The 23,330-nt window shown below is 40.1% G+C and overlaps 4 protein-coding genes across 9 annotated transcripts; all 4 read left to right on the top strand.

Annotated features, from left to right (window-relative positions):
- Positions 1–386: 386 nt before the first annotated feature.
- On the top strand, positions 387–5,781 carry arhgef3l (Rho guanine nucleotide exchange factor (GEF) 3, like). Of its 2 annotated transcripts, none has more exons than XM_077719578.1 (13): positions 387–616; positions 760–811; positions 881–928; positions 1,711–1,794; positions 1,902–2,009; positions 2,084–2,242; positions 2,458–2,520; positions 2,978–3,074; positions 3,456–3,532; positions 3,631–3,888; positions 4,383–4,553; positions 5,154–5,346; positions 5,436–5,781. In XM_077719578.1, exons 1-13 carry the CDS (start codon positions 579–581, stop codon positions 5,681–5,683), a joined length of 1,596 nt encoding a protein of 531 aa, XP_077575704.1. In that variant the 5' UTR covers positions 387–578; the 3' UTR covers positions 5,684–5,781. The 2 variants fall into 2 exon arrangements, with proteins under 2 accessions (XP_077575704.1, XP_077575697.1); XM_077719571.1 differs by having other exon boundaries at positions 878–928.
- A 184-nt stretch (positions 5,782–5,965) lies between these two features.
- usp21 (ubiquitin specific peptidase 21) lies at positions 5,966–10,480 on the top strand. 4 transcript variants are annotated; one of them, XM_077719476.1, is made up of 13 exons: positions 5,966–6,178; positions 6,459–6,611; positions 6,687–6,773; positions 7,123–7,179; positions 7,265–7,382; positions 7,469–7,583; positions 7,815–7,934; positions 8,016–8,080; positions 8,151–8,338; positions 8,999–9,077; positions 9,151–9,258; positions 9,546–9,660; positions 9,799–10,480. In XM_077719476.1, exons 3-13 carry the CDS (start codon positions 6,744–6,746, stop codon positions 9,890–9,892), a joined length of 1,089 nt encoding a protein of 362 aa, XP_077575602.1. In that variant the 5' UTR covers positions 5,966–6,178; positions 6,459–6,611; positions 6,687–6,743; the 3' UTR covers positions 9,893–10,480. The 4 variants fall into 4 exon arrangements, with proteins under 4 accessions (XP_077575602.1, XP_077575595.1, XP_077575577.1 ...); XM_077719461.1 differs by having other exon boundaries at positions 5,978–6,020; positions 6,116–6,178; positions 6,459–6,773; XM_077719469.1 differs by having other exon boundaries at positions 5,966–6,173; positions 6,459–6,773.
- A 238-nt stretch (positions 10,481–10,718) lies between these two features.
- On the top strand, positions 10,719–14,725 carry LOC144196037 (rho-related GTP-binding protein RhoA-C-like). Its single transcript, XM_077716054.1, has 6 exons — positions 10,719–10,830; positions 11,769–11,816; positions 11,995–12,150; positions 12,819–12,939; positions 13,018–13,148; positions 13,239–14,725. Exons 3-6 carry the CDS (start codon positions 11,995–11,997, stop codon positions 13,410–13,412), a joined length of 582 nt encoding a protein of 193 aa, XP_077572180.1. The 5' UTR covers positions 10,719–10,830; positions 11,769–11,816; the 3' UTR covers positions 13,413–14,725.
- Positions 14,726–14,862: 137 nt separating this feature from the next.
- Positions 14,863–22,941, top strand: rbm10 (RNA binding motif protein 10). Of its 2 annotated transcripts, none has more exons than XM_077715934.1 (23): positions 14,863–15,209; positions 15,587–15,652; positions 15,738–16,224; positions 16,302–16,469; positions 16,530–16,599; positions 17,437–17,510; positions 18,614–18,700; positions 18,798–18,858; positions 18,932–19,090; positions 19,243–19,403; positions 19,485–19,582; positions 19,782–19,869; positions 20,121–20,301; positions 20,387–20,460; positions 20,534–20,615; positions 20,696–20,787; positions 20,875–21,066; positions 21,191–21,337; positions 21,467–21,520; positions 21,602–21,796; positions 22,067–22,111; positions 22,205–22,260; positions 22,376–22,941. In XM_077715934.1, the coding sequence occupies exons 2-23, from the start codon at positions 15,636–15,638 to the stop codon at positions 22,464–22,466; spliced, it is 2,679 nt and encodes an 892-aa protein (XP_077572060.1). In that variant the 5' UTR covers positions 14,863–15,209; positions 15,587–15,635; the 3' UTR covers positions 22,467–22,941. The 2 variants fall into 2 exon arrangements, with proteins under 2 accessions (XP_077572060.1, XP_077571973.1); XM_077715847.1 differs by having other exon boundaries at positions 20,381–20,460.
- The last annotated feature ends 389 nt before the right edge of the window (positions 22,942–23,330 follow it).

The raw sequence follows: 23,330 nt of genomic DNA, 5'->3' as shown, positions 1-23,330 counted from the left end.
AATACACCCCTTCCTAAATGGTTTCTGTCCTACATTTCATGTTTCCTGATGTCCTGCTGCTGATCTTGGTTCCTAAATACATACTTCGGGGTACTCCTAATGTAGTATTGCTGCATTCTTCTGCCAAAGCACAAAGCTGCCACAAAATTACCGACAGGTGATATTTTTTCACTCCCATTTAATTGTGTGTTCATTTCCTAAGCACAGTGCCTGACCCAACCGCATTTATATTGTTTATCTGGGTAAGAATTGTGAAGTCTTGCATCTTTAATTGCAGCCACTACTTTTTTTTTTTTGTTCAACAAAATCTGCTCTCACTTCCTCTTCATGAAGTGTTGCAGCTTGAGTTCAGTCATGCATTTGTCAGATTTAAGTAAATTACTTACCCTCCCTGAGCAGAGCGGATACATTGTGAAGTACGGCCCAAAAAGGATGTGGTCGAATGTAAGATAGCGAAGTGAAGGAGTTGCACTGTTTTCTCCGGAACTGCGGTGTTATTTTAGCTATAAAAAAAAAATTTGACCCTATCTGCTGGGCATCTCACATGGATTTGTGAAAAGGAGTACGTGACATCAAAGATGGAAGTGGAAGACAGCTATGAGACAAGAACATCATGGTATTATTTACCTCTTTTTTTAAAGTTTTAGATAAATTACCACATCTAACTTTTTCAGTTGATAGTTACATTTAAGGGAGATAATGCATATTAATGTATGTTCAGTTGGTTTTGACCCAATAAATCTTCAAATATCATTTTAGGTCACAAAGAGCAAGAGAAGCACAGTCCACCTCCACTATTTGTGACCATGCCGTAAGTCTATTGTGCTCCCAATTTAACATTCCAGAAAAACAAACTTACAATATTGTCTGGTTTTAGAAGAAGCGAAAGCAACATTTGACCCCTGACCCAGTAATCAGAATCATAGAGGTGAGTTGCCTATTTAACTTGAATTTTGACTTCTTTGTTACAAGCATATATTAGTCATGCATAGATTGGGGAAGGAGTACTGAAACGCTCTGCCAATTTCAGTTGGATTTCTTTTTTTTTTTTTTTTTTAAATCATGAATGGGAATATTGCAATTTTAAATACATTTCATATCCCAATTTACACCAGAAGTGAGCATTGCTCTTAAATTTTACTACACAAGATCACTTTCAACATTCTTCCTCTTTGAAAGTCACACAGGAAATGAGAGGGCTGTTCTGCATAACAGCTCTTGTTCCACTTTTTGGAGCTCTCATGACTCTGCTGAGTTTGCCTTGTTTAGTTTTTTGGTGCAAAAAAAATAAAATGTAAAAGTGTTTGTGATGTAACAAAAGCAAAGCAATCATTTCAAAATATTTTCCAACATATTTCCCCAATATTTGAATTTGGATCACATTGGAATTGGGTAGGTGTATTCCAAGCCTCAATCCTTGGATCCTGATTTTCAAATTTAATTGTATTACTGCTGATTGTTTACTTATGGTTGCTTGTGGATGAGGAGTTGGCTATTTGAAATTGTAATGAAAACAGGTGCCATGTAATGATCACTGCCATTTGTCCTAGTTGAAATGGATGGGACGCCTGTAGCCATTAAATAAGAGTGCAGTGAATGAGTTCTAAGAAGTTTGTAACAAGCCTCAGATTTTGTATTATAATTCTTGTCATTTAAGTGGGGGTGTGCAGACTTTACCCATCTACTGTATGCATGTACCTTCTTTGCCAGGATGATGATGATGGTGATGATAATGAGGAGGAGGAGCCGCAAGTAGAGGATGAAATGTTGCCCCAGCTCATGGATGACTCAGAGGTGACTTTTCCACATTAATTGTTTGGGCCATTGAGCTGACCTGATTAACTTCATGGGTGTTTTGACGGCTGAAATTATTTATATACATACTTATTTTATACTGGTAGGAGCCCTGCAACAAACGTGTCAAACCAGTAGTCAAGTCAAACAGCCTAACAGGGGTTATCTCCCCAGTGAAGACCCCCGCTCTCAAACGTATCGGCCAGTCCATTTCGGTAACTGTGCAGTCACATGCTCATTATTACAAGTCTGGTTAGACATAACCTCAATTGAATTTTGCCACTTGCAGCGCTCCATTAGTTTTCGGACAGAGGTGAGGCCCTTGCCCACGCCGCCCATGCGGGCTCGCACAAAGGCTACCTCTTTTCCACGGAGACGTAACAGTCAATGTTGGAGTGACACGGTGGATAGTCACAACCTCACTGCCAAGGAGATCAGACGACAAGAGGTGAGGAAAGAGTTCATTAATGTTATAAATCTAAGGAAATGTGCCGTGTTATTGATGGCTCGGTGAAGGAAGGATTTGTGAAAGCATGTGAGCTGGAACAGCAGGCTCAACTTCTTCTATTGTACGGTCATCCTCACGAGCTGATGTCGGCCCATTTGTGCATCAGGTTATGCAAGTGCTTGTGTAATTGTGATGTTTCCGCATCTACTCTGCAGGTGATCTATGAGCTGACCGAGGGGGAGCGACAACTCATTGAGGACCTCAGTCTTGTTAAGAAGGTACACAATAATTGCAAGTTTGAATATGTAGTGCATTTCCAATTCTTGGACACCCTCCTAAAATAAAGTAACTTTCATTCATTCATTTTCTGAACCGCTTATCCTCTCAAGGGTATACCAGCTAACTACGGGCAATACACTAAATCAGTGGGCAGCCAATCACAGGGCACAAGGATAGCAACAACCATTCACATTCACTCTCATGCTAAGGGCCAGTTGAACTTAAAAATTGAAATAAAAAGTAGGGGTTAAAACGTGTCTTTTATTTTCAACGTGTGAATAGGAAGAATTTTTATAGATTGGGGGAAAAGTGTAGCTTGAGAGAAATACAAAAAAACTACCGTTAATACTAATGCAATCATCTGTATTTGTGTAAAGTGAGCATCACCTTACATGACTCTGTACACCATTGCACACTCACACATGATTTGACCTTATCTTGTGCATTTGCCACTAGGTGTATTATGAGCCCATGCTGAAGCTGGACATCATGTCCGAGAGTGAACTCAGGCACATTTTTGGCACTCTGGATTCTCTTATTCCTCTCCATGAAGGTGATCCCTCGTACATTACATGTTTTTTTTTTTATTTATTTCTCTTTTTTTACATATATATTTTTACATCATACTTAACACAAACAATCAAATCTCTATTCCGAGCAGCCCTTGTCATAAACGGAGTTTGTATACTGTTTTGACATGGCAAAGGCTGTGACTGAGGAGTACTTAAACAAGCCAGCATGCATGCAACTTCCTGTCTGTTTGCAGTTATGTAGCTAAAATAAAGTAGCTAACCACAATTATAAACATCTCTTGATGAAATGCATGCAGACGTACATATAGTTGGTTGTGTTTGTGTGCTGTTGGTATGCAAGACCGTTGTTAAAGGGAGAATTCAGAAATTTACAACAACCAACCAACTTTTTTCTGTAAAAGATCTGCTGAGTCGTCTTGAACGTCTAAGGGGATCCAAAAAAACGGTGGGCGAAGTGGCTCCCACTCTTATGAATTGGGTTGGTGTATTTCACTTTTTTTTTTAGGTTTTTTTCTTTTTCTTTATCTTATGCATTCAGCTCCAGTATTTTTCTCCCTGTCTCTTTGCACTGAGCAGTTTCCATGCCTGGAGGCCTACGTCGCATATTGCTGTAACCAGGTAGAAGCCAAAGCCCTGCTGGACCACAAAAAACAAGAGAAACGAGTGGAACAGTTCTTGCGCTTGTGCCAGGAGTCGTCGTTCAGCAGGAAATTGGACCTTTGGAACTTCTTAGATCTCCCGCGAAGTCGTTTGGTGAAATACCCTCTTTTACTCAAAGAGATTCAGAAGTGCACACCAGCTGAGCACCCCGATGAGTTCACATTGCCTAATGCTGTGAGTAAATATGAATCTCTACTAAATAAAACACTCAATCCAATGTAATATTTGGTTTAACAATTTTAGCGGGCTAAGTCACCTGGAATAGGCTTTGACCTAAAAGGTCATTTGAGAAAGTTTGTTACTCCAGAAAGCCACTCGATCTTGCAGTGGTTCTTCCGTCTTGACTTTGGTGTGGATGTCTGGGTTGGATGTGAGCGTAAGTGGATGTCTGTCTCTCTGTGTGCCCTACGGCTGACTGGCGACCAATTTAGGGTGTAATTTGCCTTCCGCCTGAAGTCAGCAGGGACAGGCTCCAGAAAATGCTCCAAACCTTACATGGATGTGCAGTATGGAAGATGAATGAATGTTATTTCAGAAGTCTGTAGCGAAATGTGTTTTGAATTTTTTAAATTTGAAAATAAATAGCTCTTGGGTTAATGAAGATGTGTGATCTTTGCTGTATAGATTCATGCTTGTGTTTGATTTTTTTTAATTTTTTATTTTTTTAGTTGGAAGTGATCCAGAGCATTGTGGCCGAAGTGAACAAAAAGACAGGCGAGGCTGAGTGTCAGTTTTACCGGCGTGGGCTCATTTATCTTGAAGACTTTCAGAGACTTCCAGAAATCCAACAGTCACGCTTCCTTTATTGCCACGGGGAGCTCAAGAGCAATAAAGGCCTGGTAAAAATATTCCTACTTATTATGAGTCACTGGCTCACTCTTTTCCAACCAACATTTCGCCAATGTGCTAGAGAAACTTGTTTCAGTGTATACTCCCAACCTATCTTCAACGTAGATCTTTTTAAGTCAGCGCAAACTGTAGTCACAAGAATGTCTAAGTTGTGAGATATGTGTGCATTTGTGTGTGTTGGAAGGACAGTCGGTCGACTTGGCTAGAGTGTTATGACTTTAATGAGTAATGTGGGTTATGGTATCATTAGTATGATCACAGTTTAAAGATGACACAAACTCTGGAACACATTTCTCAGTCTCTACTTATTGTGCAGGAAGTGCATCTTCAACACCACCACATTTTTCTCAGTCAAATAATGATTGCCTTTCATATTAATGTTTAAAGTGTTAATTAATCAATAACCTTTTGAAAGCAGGGCTTTAAAGTAAGACTATTTAATGAACGGAAACATTTACACTTTCAAACCAAACAACTTTTTTTTAAAATGCTAAATTAGGTTTTTAAATATTTTTTCTTTTCCATTTAAAATAACAAACACAATTATTTTCTTTTTAAACTTTGTGTGCTTATGTTTTTCTTTGTGTCAGCGGCTACATGTATTCCTGTTTGAGCTGGCTCTGGTGCTGACCAGACCGGGAGAAGACCGAGAAGGCGGTCACGTTTTCCAAGTCTACAGACAACCTCTTCCCAATGCCTCCCTAAACCTGGAGGTGATCCCAGATGGAGAGGGGGCTGGAGGTGGTTCGTTCAGGGGAGCTTTCACGGGGGGCAATGACAAAGGTAAGGCCACACATGTACGCAAACTGATGACTTTTTTTCGCACGTTGTAAGTATTTAGCGGCCTATATGTACCCACTCTGCCCCCATAGTGAAGAACTGTTTTCGCGTGAGCAGCAGGGGGCGCTCCAAGGCCCACTCCTACAGCCTACAGGCCAATGACTCCTTCAGTAAGCAACAGTGGATCACGTGTCTACGCCAGGCCATGGTCCAGTCTCGAGATAGGAAAGCCCACAGTAGACAGCTATTAGCACCTCCGCATTCCGACCCCAGCTTGTGTCACATTGCCGACCTCAGTCTCAGTTGTGATGCCGAAATGGCAGACGTCACTAGCCGCTGAGTGATGAAGGCCGCCATTGCGAGGCCTCTTGGCGTTCTCTAGGCTTTGGTTTCCAGTTGGAGAACCTCGGCGAATTACTGTGTCTTGTACAGTTTGGGAATAATGTCATTGAATGCACATTTACCACATGGTTTCTTTTTCCTTTTTTTAATAAAATGGCACCTAACCAAAACTGATCAAGTCCAATGCGTAGGTGTGGTGTTCAGCCAAAGTATATCTGACAAGAAGGAGCGAGAAAAGATTAGAGATGATAATCCTACCCCCTCACCCTTCTTTCTCACTCTCTCTCTCGCTGCCTTCCTCTTTCTATTGACACCAGTGACAGGGCAGGACAGAGGTAGACTTTCATTTCTAGCCTACATACACACACACACACACACACACACACAATGAAACTGTAGACATCACCCCTATGCATTTTTAAAACCTCAGCAGGTGATGGGAACAGTTAGGTCGGGACTGTTTGTTCGCAGATAAGCTCGGCCAAATGGTGCGGTGAGTCCAAAATTTTTGTTTATCGTGGCTACCAATATTTAGCTGTTGCTCTGTTAATTTCCTCACAATTCTATTGGGTAAAAAAGCTTGTATTGTTCAGCATTTGTCAAAAGATTAAACAATACTTTGATTTTAGTCAGACAATGGTTCAATTTGCTTTGCATGTTCATTATTGTTTATTGCAGTTGTGAAGGATCAACAGGATTTATTTGAGATCAAAACTTCTCAAGGGGAATACTCATTTTATACCTAATCCTGTTTTTCGGCCCCATTTACACAGAAAGGGGATAATACTCCACGGTACTTCATTCATTAGGAAGCGTTGACTTTCTATCTGCGGCCAAGCTTATGATCTACCGCCATAGTTTTCCCATCACCTTCACCCTGCATGTGAAAGAACAACCCCCTACTTGAGAGCCTTGTCGTCAGACACGTAAGGATGCCCGGAGCCGACCGCGTCAACGAAGAAGGTTCCTGTAAGGCCTTGTGTCGAACCTTGGTGTCCCAGAATGGCTTGCAGAGAGAGGCAGCCGATATCTCCCAGTCTGTCCTCTATACCTCCCTGATGGGGCTTCTGCTGGTCGCTGACAACGAGGTGTGTTCTAGGCATTTACATGTACTGTATATGTTGTTTCAGTTTAGTGACAGTATGTGGCTGTACTGCAGCGAGTAACCACAGTAGCTCACACGTGTTTAAGGACCTGTCAACACGCCGTGTCTCTAATTGGATGAATGTTTGCGACTGACCTCATTTTAGACTTTCTTCTTCTGCTAATGAGATAAGAAAGCTAAATCTGTCGTTGTGTGTATACAAATAGCCACACCGACCGCTCGGGTTAACGCATAATGCACAGCGGGGGAAAATAATAATACAGAATTTAGACACACAGATTAGTATGATTGCTCATCAATTTTGTCTGTTTTTGTTCATCCATTTGTTTTAGAAGGAGCTTCTTGCATTAGGAAGTGGGAGGGCTGGTCTTAAAAATATTGGCAATACTGTAAGTAATGTTTTTTTTTCTTGTTAAGTTTTACTTTTTAAACCATGATTTAGGTAGTAATGTTCATTTTGCTCTCTGGATGTAGTGTTTCTTGAATGCAATAGTCCAGTGTTTGTCTCACACTCGTGGACTGCGGGACTACTGTCTCCTGAAATCCTACAGACACGAGAAATTTTCCAAGGAGGAGCCAAGACTTACAGAAGGTAAATCCCCCATTCATTTAATGTTCCATCATTGTTTTGATGTTTACTTTTTTTTGCTAATTATTCTTATTATTCTCCAAAATAAGCGTTCTCTCAGGTATTGTCTGGACTTTGGGATACAAAAGAAGAGGACCCGGTTGTAAATCCTCGACAGTTTTACAATATTTTCAAAGATGCTGTGCCTTACTTCAGCGGTTACAGGTAATTATACTTTACATCTCGTGTGTTTTCTCTTCTCTATTGACATTTTACTTCAAAATACTTAAATGTATGTGTTCATAATTGTGTTTTTTATTCAATTTTTCCACAAATCTTCCCTTGAATTATGAATAGACTCAAAGCCACAAGCATTACTAGGTTTAACAAAAGTTATTTGGTTCTGATCCAACGTATGTTGATGAGTGTCCTTTCCTCTTATTTTCTATTTTCTAGTCAACAGGATGCTCAGGAGTTTCTCAGGTTCCTTTTAGAAAAACTACACACTGAAGTCAACCGCAGGCCCTACCTTAGACGTCCGTTAAAGGACCCAGAGCAAAAATATGCTAGATTTAGGTGGGTGAATGGAGAAGAGTGGTCTTCGTAAAATAAAATGTATCTTTTGTCTAATTTCCTCCATTTTAAAATCCTCACCAGGATTTCTGAGGAAGCAGCTGTCACGTGGAAAAAGCATCTAGATCACGATGACAGCAAGATAGTTGGTAAGAAACACACGGGTATCATCTTTCCCTCAATGTAAGCAACATCAATCTGTCTCTGTCCTCTTGATAGATTTGTTTTCGGGCCAGTTGCGCAGCTCGCTGCACTGCTCCATATGCTCCCACTATTCCAACACATTTGATGTTTTCTGCGACCTCTCACTGCCCATTCCCAAACGCTGCACTACTGGAGAGGTCACATTGAAGGAGTGTTTGGACCTTTTCTCTCAGGAGGAGAGATTGGACAAGGAGAATTCTCCTGTGAGTAGGAATTATACTGTAATGAGGCAAAAGATTAGCCCGCTTGATTTTTGCCATGTACAACATACACAGCAAGTCATTCTGGTCTTCAATGGTTTGGGCTGAATTTCAAAATGTATTCTTGAAATGCAGCTACGGTCTACTCCGATAATATCTCGGACAAAGATGTATGGGTAAATGTATCCTATTTTGTCAACTATCACAAACAGCTCAAACACAGTCAGTAGTATTACTTCAGCAAAAAAGACCAGTTATAAAGAATGGAATAGCCGCTAAGTATAAAACACCAATCACAGTTTATGTACATTTAAGTGGTGGCATTTTGCTTCCCTTTTTGGACGTGAATGTTCTCAGACGTGTGTGTTAACACAATGCATGGTAGCCACACTGCTGAGGCATTCCTGCTTATTTCACCAAGACGATGGTAGCCCACATTCCACACATGTTACTACAGCCTCCTTTCATAGGTTGGTTGACTAGACCAGTCAGACATACACTATCCCACTTGCAAACCACACCCATTTCCCACTAAAAATATGAAGGCAGCACTCTTGAGTAAATGTGGATTTATACATAGAGTACAGTAGGTACATTGTTGAGCTATTGAAGAGTTGACTCATTGCTTGTTTGCCACTTTCTTCCACATGCTGTGTGTTTCAGATGTGTGAGAGGTGTAATAGGCATACAGAAAGTACCAAGAAGTTGTCCATCCAGAGGTTTCCCCATGTTATTGTGATACGTATCCTTAATTGAGATTTTTATGTGCTTATACTATGAACACTAGCACTGTGATACTTAACATGTTCAATTAGACCTGAACCGCTTCACTACGTCACGATGGTCGATCAGCAAAAGCACCGCCTTTGTGTCCTTTCCACTCACCAATCTTGACCTCGGGCCCTACGGACCTATTGACTGTGGTAAGAATTTTGTTTTGCTTGTACATGTCCAGGCATAAAGGTGATTGGCTGTCACAGAATTAATTATGAGTAGAGATAAGTATAAAAATACTTGTTTCTTTGTCAACACTTTCAACTGTAGATATTTATTGTTGTTGGGAGATCCAAATTTAGATATTTACTGTTGTTGGGAGGATAACAATATATGACTGGCTGAACAAATGGTGATTCATAAAAATAAAATAAAAACATCATTATTTGTCTGAACCGAGAGAAGAATCATGTCTGTTTTTTGTATGTCCCTGAAGGACCAATATTGTATGATTTATATGCAATATGTAATCACATTGGAACTGTCAACATGGGTCACTACACAGCCTGTTGTTGTGATGATAAAGGATGGTGCTACTACAATGATTCCAGGTGAGACTGCAACACAATAACTGTTATGTAGTCCATCAGTTCATTTTAGTTATCATTACTATAATACATGCATCTATAATACTGGCTATTTCTCTCAAAACTGCAACATTCCCATCTTAATGTTCTTACTACCCACAGCGTGACATCAGTTTCTGAGACACAGCTTCAGACCAATCAAGCCTACATATTATTCTACCAACGCAAGAACAACACCATTACTCCAAGAAAGTAGACCCTTTCAGAGTGAGTTATGAGACTACTGACATGCCTTAATGTCCAAATTCCTATATCTAAGAATGAACATTGTAGAGAAAATCTTATCATGACAAGATTTCTTCTTGACCAACCCAACCACAGCAGCTCAAAATCTCAAGGACATGGAACTATCGAACAATTGTTGTATCATTTTTGTTCATTTTTGTGCCACCATTTTGTGGAAGATTGTGTAAATAGGCAAATGAATGGAGTACTTTTAAAAAAAATAAATGTTCTCAAGTGTATGCACATAAATCTTATTTGACAGCTAGTGGTAAACAGTGACCAGGTGACGTTGGACAGGTGGTGAATTGATAAGTCCCAGTTATACACACACCTATACTTAAAAACCAGCAGGTGAGTTGATCGCAATTTTTTTAGGGGAAGTGATTGTGACACTTTACCGAAGAAAAATGTTTGCAATTTTTTTAATTAACATAACCATGGTTTTGTTTCCTGTTTTTATTCATTTTCATTTAATCATTTTTTATGTTATTTACATTTGATATATTTTCAATTGTGTTTGTTAATAACAAAAAGGATAAAAATATATAATAATGATTGATACCTGGCGTCTTTTTTGGGTTATATGTTTTCTTTTTTAATTTCCTGAAATGACCAATTGCTGTCTAAAGTGTAAAGGTACCCCAAAGCACTTCAACACTCTCTTTATTCATATTGACGTTTTTATGTTGACATTGTAAGCAGTATACACAGCATGCTTTCTAAAGTTTCAATTCATTACCCTTTTTGTAAATGTGTAATAATATAAGGAGATAATACAGTTGTACACTTGAAGATACCCCACTACCAGTTGTAGGAGATGCCTCCGCGCATGCGCATTATTGATGGGTGGAGTTAACAAGTCGGCCAGGAAGAAGGGAAACGCGGACACAGAAACAGAAACATCAAGCGGTAATACTTTTAAACCACAGTTGACAAACTTTACAGGCCGCTTGTAGATTGGGACTGCGTATAGATGCGATAGTATTTTCTATTTTCCTCGTGTTAAAACGTAAATGCCGATGCCGGATAAAGCGATATCCACCATCTCAGTATTCGCCTTGCCGCTTGCTAACGTTAGCTGGATTGACAGGCCCTTGGCTTCAGTACACTTCGAAGACAGAAACGCCGAACCGAGTTGTAATGTCGAAAGAATCTTTCGTATTAAATAACTGTAATTCTCGCACGTCCTCACAATCTCCGGCCGATAAAAATGGGCCCACAGTTCTCAAAACGACAGATGCCACCATAGTTTGCGTTGGAACGGGGTGTCAATGGCCTTGAGTAGTAATTTAAAAACAGCGACTTTTGTCTGATCATTGCATCTGACGAAGATTAGTTTAACATAGTTAAAGAAGGAAGATATTGATAACTTGTGCCTTTTTTAGACCGTTTAGTTACCGTCGCACCCCGTATAAAACGTACATTTGCGCAATGTGCAAACCGGATTCCATAAAAGTTGGACGCGATACAAATTGTGGTTGAAAACTGTGGTTAATGATCTAGAAGTGACAAATATCATTGTGCATTCAGATTAGAACATAGATGACAGGTCAGAAGTTTAAAGTGAGGAAATTGATAATTTTAAAGGCGCATACATGTTGGTTTAAAATTATATAGTGTTAACAATTTATAAAAAAGTTTTGACAAGGCCATTTTGACAAGTGTGAGGTAAACCCTCTTAGAACAATCTGCTATTGTCAATCTGGTGACCAAAGAGACAAGTTGCTCAAGTTTAGAAAAAGGAATGCTGTCTCATTCTTATCTAATTCAGGCTTTGCACTGTTCAACTGTCTTCCTGTTTCTTTGTCACACCTTTCTCTTTAAAATGTGCTAAATGTTCTCTATAGGTGCTCTGGACTGCAGGCTGGCTATTTCAATACCCAGACCCTTTAAAGGTACTGTAAATTTGAACTAAAAATGTATAACCTGTTGTTAACAACCCTGACAAATTTGAATGAATAGAAGAAAAAATTGTGCATGAAATTAGTAAACGTTCAAGTTGACTTATTTTGTCAATGCTAGGAATCTGTAGGCGTGTCCACACCTGACCTTGTCTCAAAATCTTTTCTGTAGATGGCTTCTATTAGGAAAAAGTTGGTCATTGTTGGAGATGGTGCATGTGGGAAGACATGTCTGCTCATTGTCTTTAGTAAGGACCAGTTCCCAGAGGTGTATGTCCCCACTGTGTTTGAAAACTATGTGGCAGACATTGAAGTGGACAGCAAACAGGTAAGATACTTGATTTAAAAAAAATAGAATTATAAATGTGTTATAAACAATTCCCCCAAAATTGAGACACTAGGTATACAAATTGTAAATAAAACTGAATGTAGTGAGTTAGAATTGTCACATTTCAACATTTTATTAAGAGAATAAAATAGATGGCACGTCAAAAGATTGAACTGGGAAAATGTATAATTTTGAGAAAGTATGATGATTTTAAATCCCCTGTTGTCAACGAGTTCCATCACAAAGTTAGAAAATATCTGAGGCATCCACTTTTACAACAATCTGCAAATGTCTGGGGACCGAGGAGACAAGTTTCTCAAGTTTAGAAGTAGGAATGCTGTCACATTCTTGTCTAATATAGGCCTGTAACTGTTCATCTGTCTCGGGCTGTCTTTGTCACCAATACACCCCCCCCCCCCCCCCCCCCCATTGTTACACCAATTGTTCTCTATAGATGGACCCTGGAAATTAGGCGGGCCATTACAAAAATGACACCTTTCGACCCAATCATGGTTTTAATTAGTGCTGTGTGTGGTCTGGTTTATCAAGTTGAAAATTACAAGAACTTTTCTGAAGTCTCTGAAATTATTGTAGCATTTATGCTTTAAAAAAAATCTGGTATTTCAAAATCTTTTCAGATGATAAAACTTCTTTAATTCTCATTTTAGGTCGAACTAGCACTTTGGGATACAGCGGGTCAGGAAGACTACGACCGACTGAGGCCTCTCTCCTATCCTGACACTGATGTTATTCTCATGTGTTTCTCTGTAGACAGTCCAGACAGTTTAGGTACTGTTTGTGCAATATGTATTCTCACCATTTGAAAGACAAACGTATCATGTGTAACGGTTGTTTGTGTCATGGCAGAGAACATTCCCGAAAAGTGGACGCCAGAAGTGAAGCATTTTTGCCCAAATGTTCCCATCATTCTTGTGGGTAATAAAAAAGATCTTCGCAATGACGAGCACACCAGACGGGAGCTTGCAAAGATGAAACAGGTTAAGGATTTTACAAGATTTGATTGAGTTTTTAGTTCCCATTTTTTGAAATAGGCAAAACGTCAACCTTCTCCTCAAAATGATTTGCAGGAGCCAGTGAGATATGAAGCTGGCAAAGAGATGGCCAACCACATCAGTGCCTATGGTTACCAAGAGTGCTCTGCCAAGACCAAAGATGGTGTGCGGGAAGTCTTTGAGATGGCAACTCGGGCAGCGTTGCAGGCTAAGAAACGTGAAAAGAAATCCGGCTGCCTTTTGCTATAAGAATGGGAAGTTGTCCAGATGCAGAGCTTGCGTTAAGAATTGATTGTTGGGGAGGGGCCAAACATTTCTGATCACCCACCCAGCAAGCTCAGGCAGATTTGACATAATTTGACTGGCACAGACATGTCGGTCCCTGGCCTGTATATAACATTTAACTTGGCTCTAATAAGAACTTTCTAACAGTCAGATGGACTGATGGGGAGGGAGGGGTTCAGTACAAGAATTGTGGGGTTCAAATGTGCCATGACAGGAAGAAAGACAGAAAAAAATAAGGTCTAGCAGGCCAAAGACAAGGGAGATAACTGACCGGTCAAAAAGTGGTATATAGAAGAGGATTTCAATTGAAGCAATGTCCAAATGTTTTTAATTCTACAGTGTCACCTACACAGTGCCTTGAGGCCAGCAATGGGTTGAGTAGGAGGAGAGGAAAGCATTCAGAACTTAGATGAGGTATTCGCCCTCGTGTAGTGTGCTGTTTTAGCTCCGCCATTCACCTATTTTCTGACTCAGGCGCTATGCAGGGAAATGCGTAACCCAGATTGTATGAATATTATTCCCCACACAAATTGCTCAACTATACAGTAGTGTGTTCGTGTGCGACCATTAGGTGCTTTGGTTTCTCCGGTGCTGGTCTGCATGCAGTGAATGTGTGTACCTTGTTATGTTGTCTATGTACTATGTGCAGGGAAAGGCATTCTGTGGCACTGACCGAAACCCTTGACTTCCATGCCAAAGTTACTCAAAAGCCATATTGTGTGGCTTGGGCTGGTGAAAATTTTACTGCCTCTATAGAGTGATATTGAAACCTTGACTTTGTGAAAGACCGGATGCATAGATCGAGGTGCTGTCAGGTTCATTGTCTTCTGACTTTTCGGACCTTTTAGGACTTTAAAGACCTTTCTCTGTGTGCATATGTACGATTTGACTGTTTTAATTGGTTAAGATCATGATTGATGGAGTTAGTGAATTAAATATTATTTCTGAGATCGTTTTATCACAATCAACTTTAAGACTTGTCTCACAAGGCCTTTTAAGGACATTTATGCGTTTACTTTTGACTTGATCAGAATCCTTTGATTGTCTCTATTGTATTTTGACTTTTTAATATTAAGTATCATTTTTTTTATGTTTTAACTCTTAATTAATCCTGCTATTATATGTTTTGCTCAACCTCTATTGTAACAATAGTGTCATTTAATTCATTGAAGGGTTCAAGCTTGGGGTGCAAAGTTTTTGGAGGGCAGTATACCAGGTTTGTTGTTTCTTTATTTGTGACTGCTTGGATTTTTTCTCAAATAAAGCTGGTATCTGGGTTTTCTGTTTTAAAATATGTGCATATTTTCCACGGTAAATCTGTAGTTGACAGTTTATTGTTGTCAGCTTTTTTTTATTTAAATTCCATTTTTGGGGGATCGTCAGAGCCCTGTCACGGCAGCGGCTGCTGGTTGACACCAACTATAGATATTGTATATAAAGCTAGATATTTGAAGGCCTATTCTGTGACGTGGGAACTGGTGTCCATAATGGCGACAATCTCAATCTACCATTATTTATATATCGCCGCAACCAAGAGTTTAAGACATGTGTATCGTTGATTGGATGACAGTTGGTGGTCGTTTTATTTTCGTCCAATTATTGTGTAGCTGTTGTCCAATCACGGGCCAGTTTTAAAGACTGTTCCGCCCACTTATGTTGCTCACTGTGGCCATTTTCTAGTGCTTTCTCGAATTAAAAACATTCCATTTATCGAGAGCGGACCTGTGTTAATTTAATGAGAGTCCTCTTTATTATTCATTGGTAAGTTTTCCGCCCAATTTCATTTGTCTGTTGTCATGTCTGCGTCGACGGACAACTACCGTGGAGAACTTGCTAGCCTTCCTCAGGCTAGTTAGCAAGTCAGCTAAACGATGACCGCCATACGTCATTGTTTTTCTGTTGTGTTTTTTACTTTTTATCGGTACTATATAGAATTCCTTATAGTAATACAGAATTTCACCCTCTGCTTCTGGTCTGTTGTGCGTAACTGCAACCGCAAAACTAGTGCCAAAACCAAGGATTAAGATGACCCTACTGCACGCATTACGCAGTACAACTACAATACTACGTTTTCCCCCACTATCCCTTTTCACTAAATGTATGATGAACTTCAGTGTTGTTTATTCTTGTACCTTCAGGTTATTCATGCTGGTAAACAAAGATAGTGACTAGCGTCAGCGGATCGGTATGGATACTGAGCGGAGGTGAGTTCGCTCGCTGTACTTGATGCAACGTCTTTGATGAGGAATGATCTGTCAGTCCAGTCTTAACAAGTGTCGTTTCTATCAGAGGCGGTCGAGGTGATCGCATTGGTCGATACGGCACCCACAGTGACCACAACTTTCGGGACATGGACTACCGTGGTTTTGGCCAAGAAGACGAGACAGCAGAAGCAAAATATGATGTCTGTAACAAGGAGGACAGACCCTACATCCACAACGAATCTCCCGTGAGCGCCTCTGAAGTCTTACCAGGTCACCTCCAAGAGCACCAAGGGTTTGATCAGAGAGAGAATGGTGGTAGCGAAGTCAGAAGGCTCCTGTGGCCTCCTCAGTCCTCAACCGATGCGTTTGATGAGGAGAAAACAAAGAGAGATTTTGAACGGCTACGGACTGGCTCAGAGGGCAAAGGAAGGGGAAAATCTGGGAGAAGCTTTATAGGGAACTCAAATATGGACACAAACAGAGCTCATCAAAGGAGTGCCTCTTTTGAACCGACAGAGCACAACTTTGATAAAGAGGAAGGCAGGTTCGCTCATGGAGCAGGAATGAAAAAGGTAAACCACCGGAAAGCAGCTGCGCTATTTAATGACAAGTCTGCTTAGTCGTATGCTAATTTGTCATCTATGTTTAGACGTTTCCATCTGAGGCAGAGGGACCTGGCCTTTGTAGTTCTGAAACAGACCTGTCTTATGACGAGATGGAGCAAAAGGACCAGGATTATCGAGCCGATCAAGATTGCAAGAGACCCAGCAACATAGTAATGCTTCGCCTGCTGCCGCCCAACGCAACTGCTAATGAGGTATCTCCCCGAGATCTTTTTGCCTTTTGCTCCGTATTGATGTCATGAATGCTTGTACAGATTTGGGCATCGCTTCAGGAACAGGGGATCCAGCCCAAAGAGGTTCGACTCATGAGGAACAAATCATCAGGTGAGAAAATGTGTCCATTTTGCTTTTCTGATTGGTTTTATTCATTTATTTTTGATAAATCTCAGACTTGGTATCACATTTATCAATTGCAAGTCCATATCAGACTATTTATGTTACTTACAGTACATTCCCATAATTTGGGACACTTTACAATCTAATAAAATCGCAAAAAGTCAATAGGAAAAGTGCACATGTACAAAAGGCTGTTATGTTTAAGTTAGTTTACAACTACGCTTTGAAACATTTTGGGTAACCTCATAAAACTTGTTGAGCCTTTGTAAAGAATTGAATTTTCTCCAACTCCTTTTGAGCGTTACACACAAGACGAAATTACAGTTATACATTTTTTTTATCTTCTCGCTGCCTTCATGCTTTCTACTCAACTGTTCAATCATGCAGTTTACTATCAGACAATTCCACAAACTACTACTCTTTCCCACACTTAGTTATCTTTTTTGTTTTTAGCTAAATTTAACCTTAAAATATACACACAGTGGACTATATCTCCCCAAGTGCCCACTCTTTAAAACTTGTTCATGAATGGGTGTCACTTTTAGTTGGTGCGTGGTTGAGATTCAAACTAAAGAGTAGGTCGGAGACCCTCTCCTTTTTATGACCCTACCGAGATACGAGATCTTGTGTCCTCCTCCCCACACAAAGAACCTTAATAATGAATCTCCAACTGATTGTCAAGCCTCTTCGTTCCAAGGGAGAGCGGTTGTTTATTTTGCTAGTGCTGATACAGGGTCTCTTTCTCCTCTGTACACAAAGCACTAATCCTTCACTGCGTTATGTTGTTGTTGTTATTCGGTAACCATGGCGCTGGGCGGTGTCCAGGTCAGAGCCGAGGATTCGCCTTCGTCGAGTTTAATCTCATACAGGAGGCCACCCGCTGGATGGAGACCAACCAGGTCACTCTCCCATACACACATGACACGCACATGTATGCTCAGGGCAAGACAATATACTGTCACATCACACCTGATTCACCTTAGATTATAGCATGTCATTGGCTCACGACAAATCGTTTTGCCACAGGTAGGTAATTCTTAGCTCCAATTAATCCATGGGGGCAACCATGTGTGAGGGTGTGCTTGATAAACACATTTAGAATATTTGCCCCGCCCTAAAATCCTATTGTTCACATCCTCACTTTAGGAACCAGTCTATGGAATGCCATTAATGGTTGGGTCAAACTCAAAATTCTTTTAGTTACTCTTATAGCTTTAACAGGAAATATTCCAAGAACACTGCACATTCTATGCTCAATCTAATCATAAATAAGTAGTAAATGTTTTCATCCTTTTAAATACATTTCAATAATACGAAGTAGGTAGTGTTCTTTTCTAACTTATTTTTATTTCCCATGACTAAATGTTCTGTTGTAACTGAAGCCCAACACAGCCCATGCTTTTTTGTCTTGACTGTAAATTTGATTCAGTTTATCTGTAATTTTAGACGCCCAAAGACCAGTCATTTTTCCAAAGCTAGTAATTTGGAAAAATTGGAACTGTCACATCGTCAACTCATTAAAACTGTTTTTCATGGAATAAAGTAAATGTTTAAGTTTGCAAAGAAACATTAACATCCACATTTGTGCACAGCTATGGGAAAAATTAAAGTCAAAAGTTTGTAATGTATTTGGTGGGCAGTAAAACATTTTTCAACTTTTACGGGATTTAAAACATAGACGTTATTGTAATTTGAAGCAAAAAAAACTATTCATAACAAAATACCATTTAATCTGGCTCGCCTACAATATGTATGTGTCATTATTTCCTATGATTAATATTTAAAGTAATAAAGAATAGAGTTACGGCACCAAACTATCTTCCCTAAAGCTGAAGGTTACCATTCTCTGTCCTCATCTTTCGGTCTAGTTTCTTTCTCTTGCTCTCTTTCTCCATCTCTCGTCCCTCTCATTGTTTCGCTGAGATGAGGCCTTACTCTTGCACGTGTGGTTTTGCTGAATGTCCTCCACTCTTCCCCCACCCTCCCTCTATTTTTTTTCCAGTGCGTACTCAAGATTATGGGACATCGAGTGTCTATGCACTACAGCAACCCTAAACCACGAGCCAATGAAGACTGGCTTTGCAACAAGGTTTTGTTTGTTAACAATCTTGTGCATGTGTCAAAGTCCTAGTTCAGATTTTTTTTTTAACAAAACGAAACGACTTGTTGAAAAAAAACATCAACAGTGTGGTGTGCAAAACTTTAAAAGAAGAGAGAGGTGCTTCAAATGCAGCGCGCCCAAATCAGGTAATAAATAACCAATCTGTTGTCTGGTGTGACAAATTTCAAAGCACGAGGAAAATGACATTCTTCTTTTTAGAAGCTGAGCTGAAGCTACCCCAAATGCACACAGATGGATCAGTTGCTCTTCCAAAAGAGAGTGCCCAAGGCTTGCTTCCACTTCCCACACCGTTTCAGTCCTCTGTTTCTACACCCCATTCAGGCCTCGTTTCGCAACAAGCAGATGTGGCCAATGATAGTAAGTTCATTGAAATCTCATAAAGACAGGTGGCATGAATCAACTTGTGTGCTCACACCTCAGCTGCTTACCCGTCGAGTACTCCCTAGTAAGAGCAAGTGTGATTCAATATATCTTTTTCAAATTCATTCTCATTTTCTCCCTGACTCCAGCGCTGATCCTGAGAAATCTCGGACCGCATACAAACGTAGACTCCATTTTATCTGCATTGGCCTCATTTGCCACGCTGTCACCTTCCAACATTCGCCTCATTAAGGACAAGAACACCAATCTAAACCGGGGTTTTGCTTTTCTGCAGCTCTCCACTATTGTGGTAGGTATCACCGTACAATGTGGATGAATTCAATCAAAGTAATGCCGGATAGTCACCAATGTCTTGTATTGTTATCATTAGGAGGCATCTCAGCTCCTCCAGATCTTGCAGGCTCTCAAGCAGCCACTTTCTATTGATGGAAAGGTCATTGTGGTGGAGTTCGCTAAAGGCTCCAAGCGGTAAGTGCATGGTCTCTCTTGAGCAATGAAGATGGTTATAGCTGCAAGTTAATTAGTTTCCTCAAATAGAGCAGTATCTGTTCCGCCACAAGAAATTTGCTATCACATTAAATAGCATGAAGCTAATAAAGATCAGAATAATGGAAAATGAATTGATGTTGAAACAAATGTGTAAAATGCTTTCCCCTCCCCTCGCCAGTGACGTATTTGTGGCAGATACATGTCGAGTGAATGCTGCTTCTGTGGCCAGCACGGCGATTGCAGCAGCACAGTGGGCTGTCACACAGGTAACACATTTTCTTTTGGTCTTGCCACACACAACTCCAGGTGCTATTTTGGCTTTTGGCTGTGTGCCCAATGTAATGACATTTTGAAGGTGATCCAAACCACAGGAGGATAATAAAATGCATTTTATCTGAGATAGATTCTACAGCCACATTTCTTTGACATTGCCCGTTATTCATCGATATGAATAGAGGCACGTTGTTACGTCCACTTTCTCTTCATTTTGTGTAATGTTTGCGGTTTCGACCCACAGACTTCACAAAATGGTGGTGGTGAATTTTATCAGCATGGAGCAATAACCTACCCTCAGGAGGGGAATGGCTACTCTTTACCCAATGGCCAACATTTTCAAGTCCAAGGAGACCCCAGGCTTCCCGTCCTGCCCAGTGCCGGAACACCCCTTAGGGGAATATATTCAGCATCAGCGAACCAAGGTTAAATCTCATGCTAATATATTTTCCCTCTGCTTACGTACGATAGTTTGTATAGCCATGAATTGTACCTCCTTGACAGCTGCAGTGGTTCCAGGCCAGGCATTAGCATCTGCCCTAGCTATTGTGCAGCCTCCTCAAATTCAGCCTCCTACAGCCCAGGTATGATTTGTCTGGTGCAGTCATGCATAAAATGACATTACTCGCTCATCCTTAACATGCATTATTTGTCCAGGTTGAAATAGTTGGAAAACCTCAACCAGCTTCTTCCAGCCAGCCTGCAACACCAGGCACCGCACATGAGCTTCAGCAATATCGTATGTTCAATATAAACTTTTTTTTCTTTTTTAAACATGTCAATAATTGTTTACTAATCCATTGTTTTGTTTTGCTTCAGCTGTGCCAGATGTAACCACATACCAATATGACGAAAGCTCTGGCTACTATTACGATCCACTAACAGGACTATATTATGACCCAAACTCCCAGGTGATACATCACAAAATACCAAGGCGATGCAAGCAAAATAATGTTGTGAACCACTGATCACAAGTCATGTGTCTCTTTTTTCCTTAGTACTATTACAACCCTCACACTCAGCAGTTCATGTACTGGGAAGGAGAAAAGCACACATACATCTCAGTGACTTCTGAAAAGTCAAGCTCAGAAGGTGTGCCCACTGCCGATGATGCAGCCCCCACAGACATGTCTCTTAACTTTGGCAGCAAGGAGAAAAAAGATAAACCCAAGAGTAAAACTGCCCAACAGGTATTTTACATTTTACGGACATATGAAATGATAAGTGACAATGTGTGATTTACTTGCCTGCATTAGGATGACAAGATTGCTTTTAACCGAATGAATCTCTCTACTGTTGGACTTGTGTTCACAGATTGCCAAAGATATGGAGCGTTGGGCAAAGAGTCTTAATAGACACAAGGAGAACATGCGCTCTGTTTCCTCTTCCCTAACGGCAGGCTCCTCTGATCGTAGAGAATCTGCCAGCGCCGACGCGGGTTATGCTGTTCTTGAGAAAAAGGTGTAACATGAATACACACATCGTAACTCATCTGAATCAAAATATTAAAATGGATACTAGCGCTGAGAAATAATCAAAATGAAGGTAGACTTTTGAGTATTTCTCTGAATGTTATCTTCTTTTCCACAGGGGACACTTTTAGAGCGGCCTCAAATGTTCCTGGACCAGCTCAGACAACTCGAAGTATGTTTTGTCTTTTTGGCTGTTGTGGGGTTTTTTAAGCAGAACCACAGAATGTGACCCAGTCTTCTTTCTTCCATGTAGTCACCCCCTCCACAGCAACCAGGTCTTGTTCCGGCCTACAGTGGGGAAAGTGACAGTGAAGAAGAAGCAGGGGAGAAAGGTGGGAAGGAAGGAAAGATGACCGACTGGGAGAAACTGGCCTGTCTGCTGTGTAGGAGACAGTTTCCTAGCAAAGAAGCTCTTATTCGGCATCAACAGCTCTCTGAACTACACAAGGTTGGTTATCATGCTTTGAAAAGAAATTGTCTAATAACAGTTTAGGCTTTGAGAATTTGGATGACCAAAGGTGATTTTATTAAGTTACACACCATGGTCTGTTGTCCTTACCTTTCAAAATGTAAAGATTTGAATGATTTAAACTATTATTGTAGCCAAGGAACAATTAAAACTCCTATTTCAAGGCATTACTGTTTTGTACAGTAATTGGGTCTCCATAAAAAGTTTAGGAATTAATAAAAACCATTTTTCCCCTCTCCTTTCTTTTAGCAAAATCTAGAGCAAAGAAGAATACCGGAAACTGCAGGAAAAGAGGTTAGTAGAAAAGCGGTATCTGACAAAAGCTCCTTGTGTGGATCACAAATTGAGCATAGTGGCCTGTATTTTTTCTTTTGTTTCTTATTACAGAGACAAGCGGATGGACTCCAAGCTCCTGATTCCAAGAGGAGGAAGACAAGTGCCATGTAAGTAGAATGTTTTCTCAATCATTGTGGAATATTTCATCTTTTGGTAAAGTAGTTTAATTCACCTAAAAAATGCATTGTTCAATCAGTCCATTGAATATGCCCCCTTGTTTAGGGATGGAATTTCAGGCTCCAGTCTTGGTGCCAGAATGCTCCAAGGAGGAATGAAAAAGGGACTTCTAATGCGTAATATGCAAATGCAATGAGCTGTGATGCTTCAATGTTGACCTGTCCTGGCTCCACACTTCACTAATAATATTTCTTTGCCATAGGATATTTATCACATTTGGAATACTTCACATTTGCCTTTTGGAATACATGACCCAGCAGTCAATGAAACGCTATTTGCACTGTGTTTACCATTTTTTTCCCATCCTAATTTCTTCCTGGTGTTGCCAAATCGTGTTCGACAAAAAAGCTTTTCCACTGCTTTGAGACAGTCCAATGTTAGATCGTGTAATTTGAGTTTCACTCTGTCACAGGAAAGAATATTACCTGTGAACAACCTATGCAGCATGGATTTTTGGGGGAGTTGCTGTTTAATTTAGTGCTTTAGGTCTTGTCATTCAGTGAATGACTGCAAATAGTACTGTGTACAACTCTTAATTATGTACAAATATTTCTACCACTGGGAGAAAATCGAGTGTGTGAAAACTACTATTGTACAGAAATGAATCCAAACTGGTATTCAGTTTTTTTTTCTCAACAAGGTTGTCTTTTTAATGTTTTGTTCTACATCACAGTTGAATTGAGATAATGTATGTATGATTGTACATTAACTTGTTTGTTTCCTTTATATGAAAAAGCGAAACATAAAAAAGAAACAGAAAAAAAGTCTTGGTCATTATGAATGCAACATCGCTACCTCAAGTAGACAACAGTTGATTATTGCATTTGAAGCAAAATGTGTGATTTCAAACATTTACACATACTCAAGGCACAATTTGCATTATCGTTCAACCTCAAATCCCTGGCTGGGATGAACCAGTCTACACATGTAAATAATACAACTTGCAGTATTTAGGACCTTCCAACCTCAATTCAAATATATGGACAGTCATTCTGATTGG

The sequence above is a fragment of the Stigmatopora nigra genome, chromosome 1, assembly GCF_051989575.1.
Source record: "Stigmatopora nigra isolate UIUO_SnigA chromosome 1, RoL_Snig_1.1, whole genome shotgun sequence".
Classification (NCBI taxonomy): domain Eukaryota; kingdom Metazoa; phylum Chordata; class Actinopteri; order Syngnathiformes; family Syngnathidae; genus Stigmatopora; species Stigmatopora nigra.
The sequence above is the reverse complement of the archived record's forward strand: the minus strand, read 5'-3'. Positions and strand labels throughout refer to the sequence as shown.

Coding starts and splice junctions, on each gene's coding strand:
- arhgef3l (XM_077719571.1), top strand. CDS start 579: ATGGAAGTGGAAGACAGCTATGAGACAAGAACATCATG. Junction 617..759: donor TATGAGACAAGAACATCATG/GTATTATTTACC, acceptor ATATCATTTTAG/GTCACAAAGAGCAAGAGAAG. Junction 2,243..2,457: donor AGGAGATCAGACGACAAGAG/GTGAGGAAAGAG, acceptor TCTACTCTGCAG/GTGATCTATGAGCTGACCGA.
- usp21 (XM_077719469.1), top strand. CDS start 6,618: ATGCCCGGAGCCGACCGCGTCAACGAAGAAGGTTCCTGTAAGGCCTTG. Junction 6,774..7,122: donor TGCTGGTCGCTGACAACGAG/GTGTGTTCTAGG, acceptor CATTTGTTTTAG/AAGGAGCTTCTTGCATTAGG. Junction 8,339..8,998: donor TGGACAAGGAGAATTCTCCT/GTGAGTAGGAAT, acceptor TGTGTGTTTCAG/ATGTGTGAGAGGTGTAATAG.
- LOC144196037 (XM_077716054.1), top strand. CDS start 11,995: ATGGCTTCTATTAGGAAAAAGTTGGTCATTGTTGGAGATGGTGCATGT. Junction 12,151..12,818: donor TTGAAGTGGACAGCAAACAG/GTAAGATACTTG, acceptor TTCTCATTTTAG/GTCGAACTAGCACTTTGGGA. Junction 13,149..13,238: donor AGCTTGCAAAGATGAAACAG/GTTAAGGATTTT, acceptor AATGATTTGCAG/GAGCCAGTGAGATATGAAGC.
- rbm10 (XM_077715847.1), top strand. Junction 19,870..20,120: donor CACAGTGGGCTGTCACACAG/GTAACACATTTT, acceptor TTCGACCCACAG/ACTTCACAAAATGGTGGTGG. Junction 21,521..21,601: donor ACCAGCTCAGACAACTCGAA/GTATGTTTTGTC, acceptor TCTTCCATGTAG/TCACCCCCTCCACAGCAACC.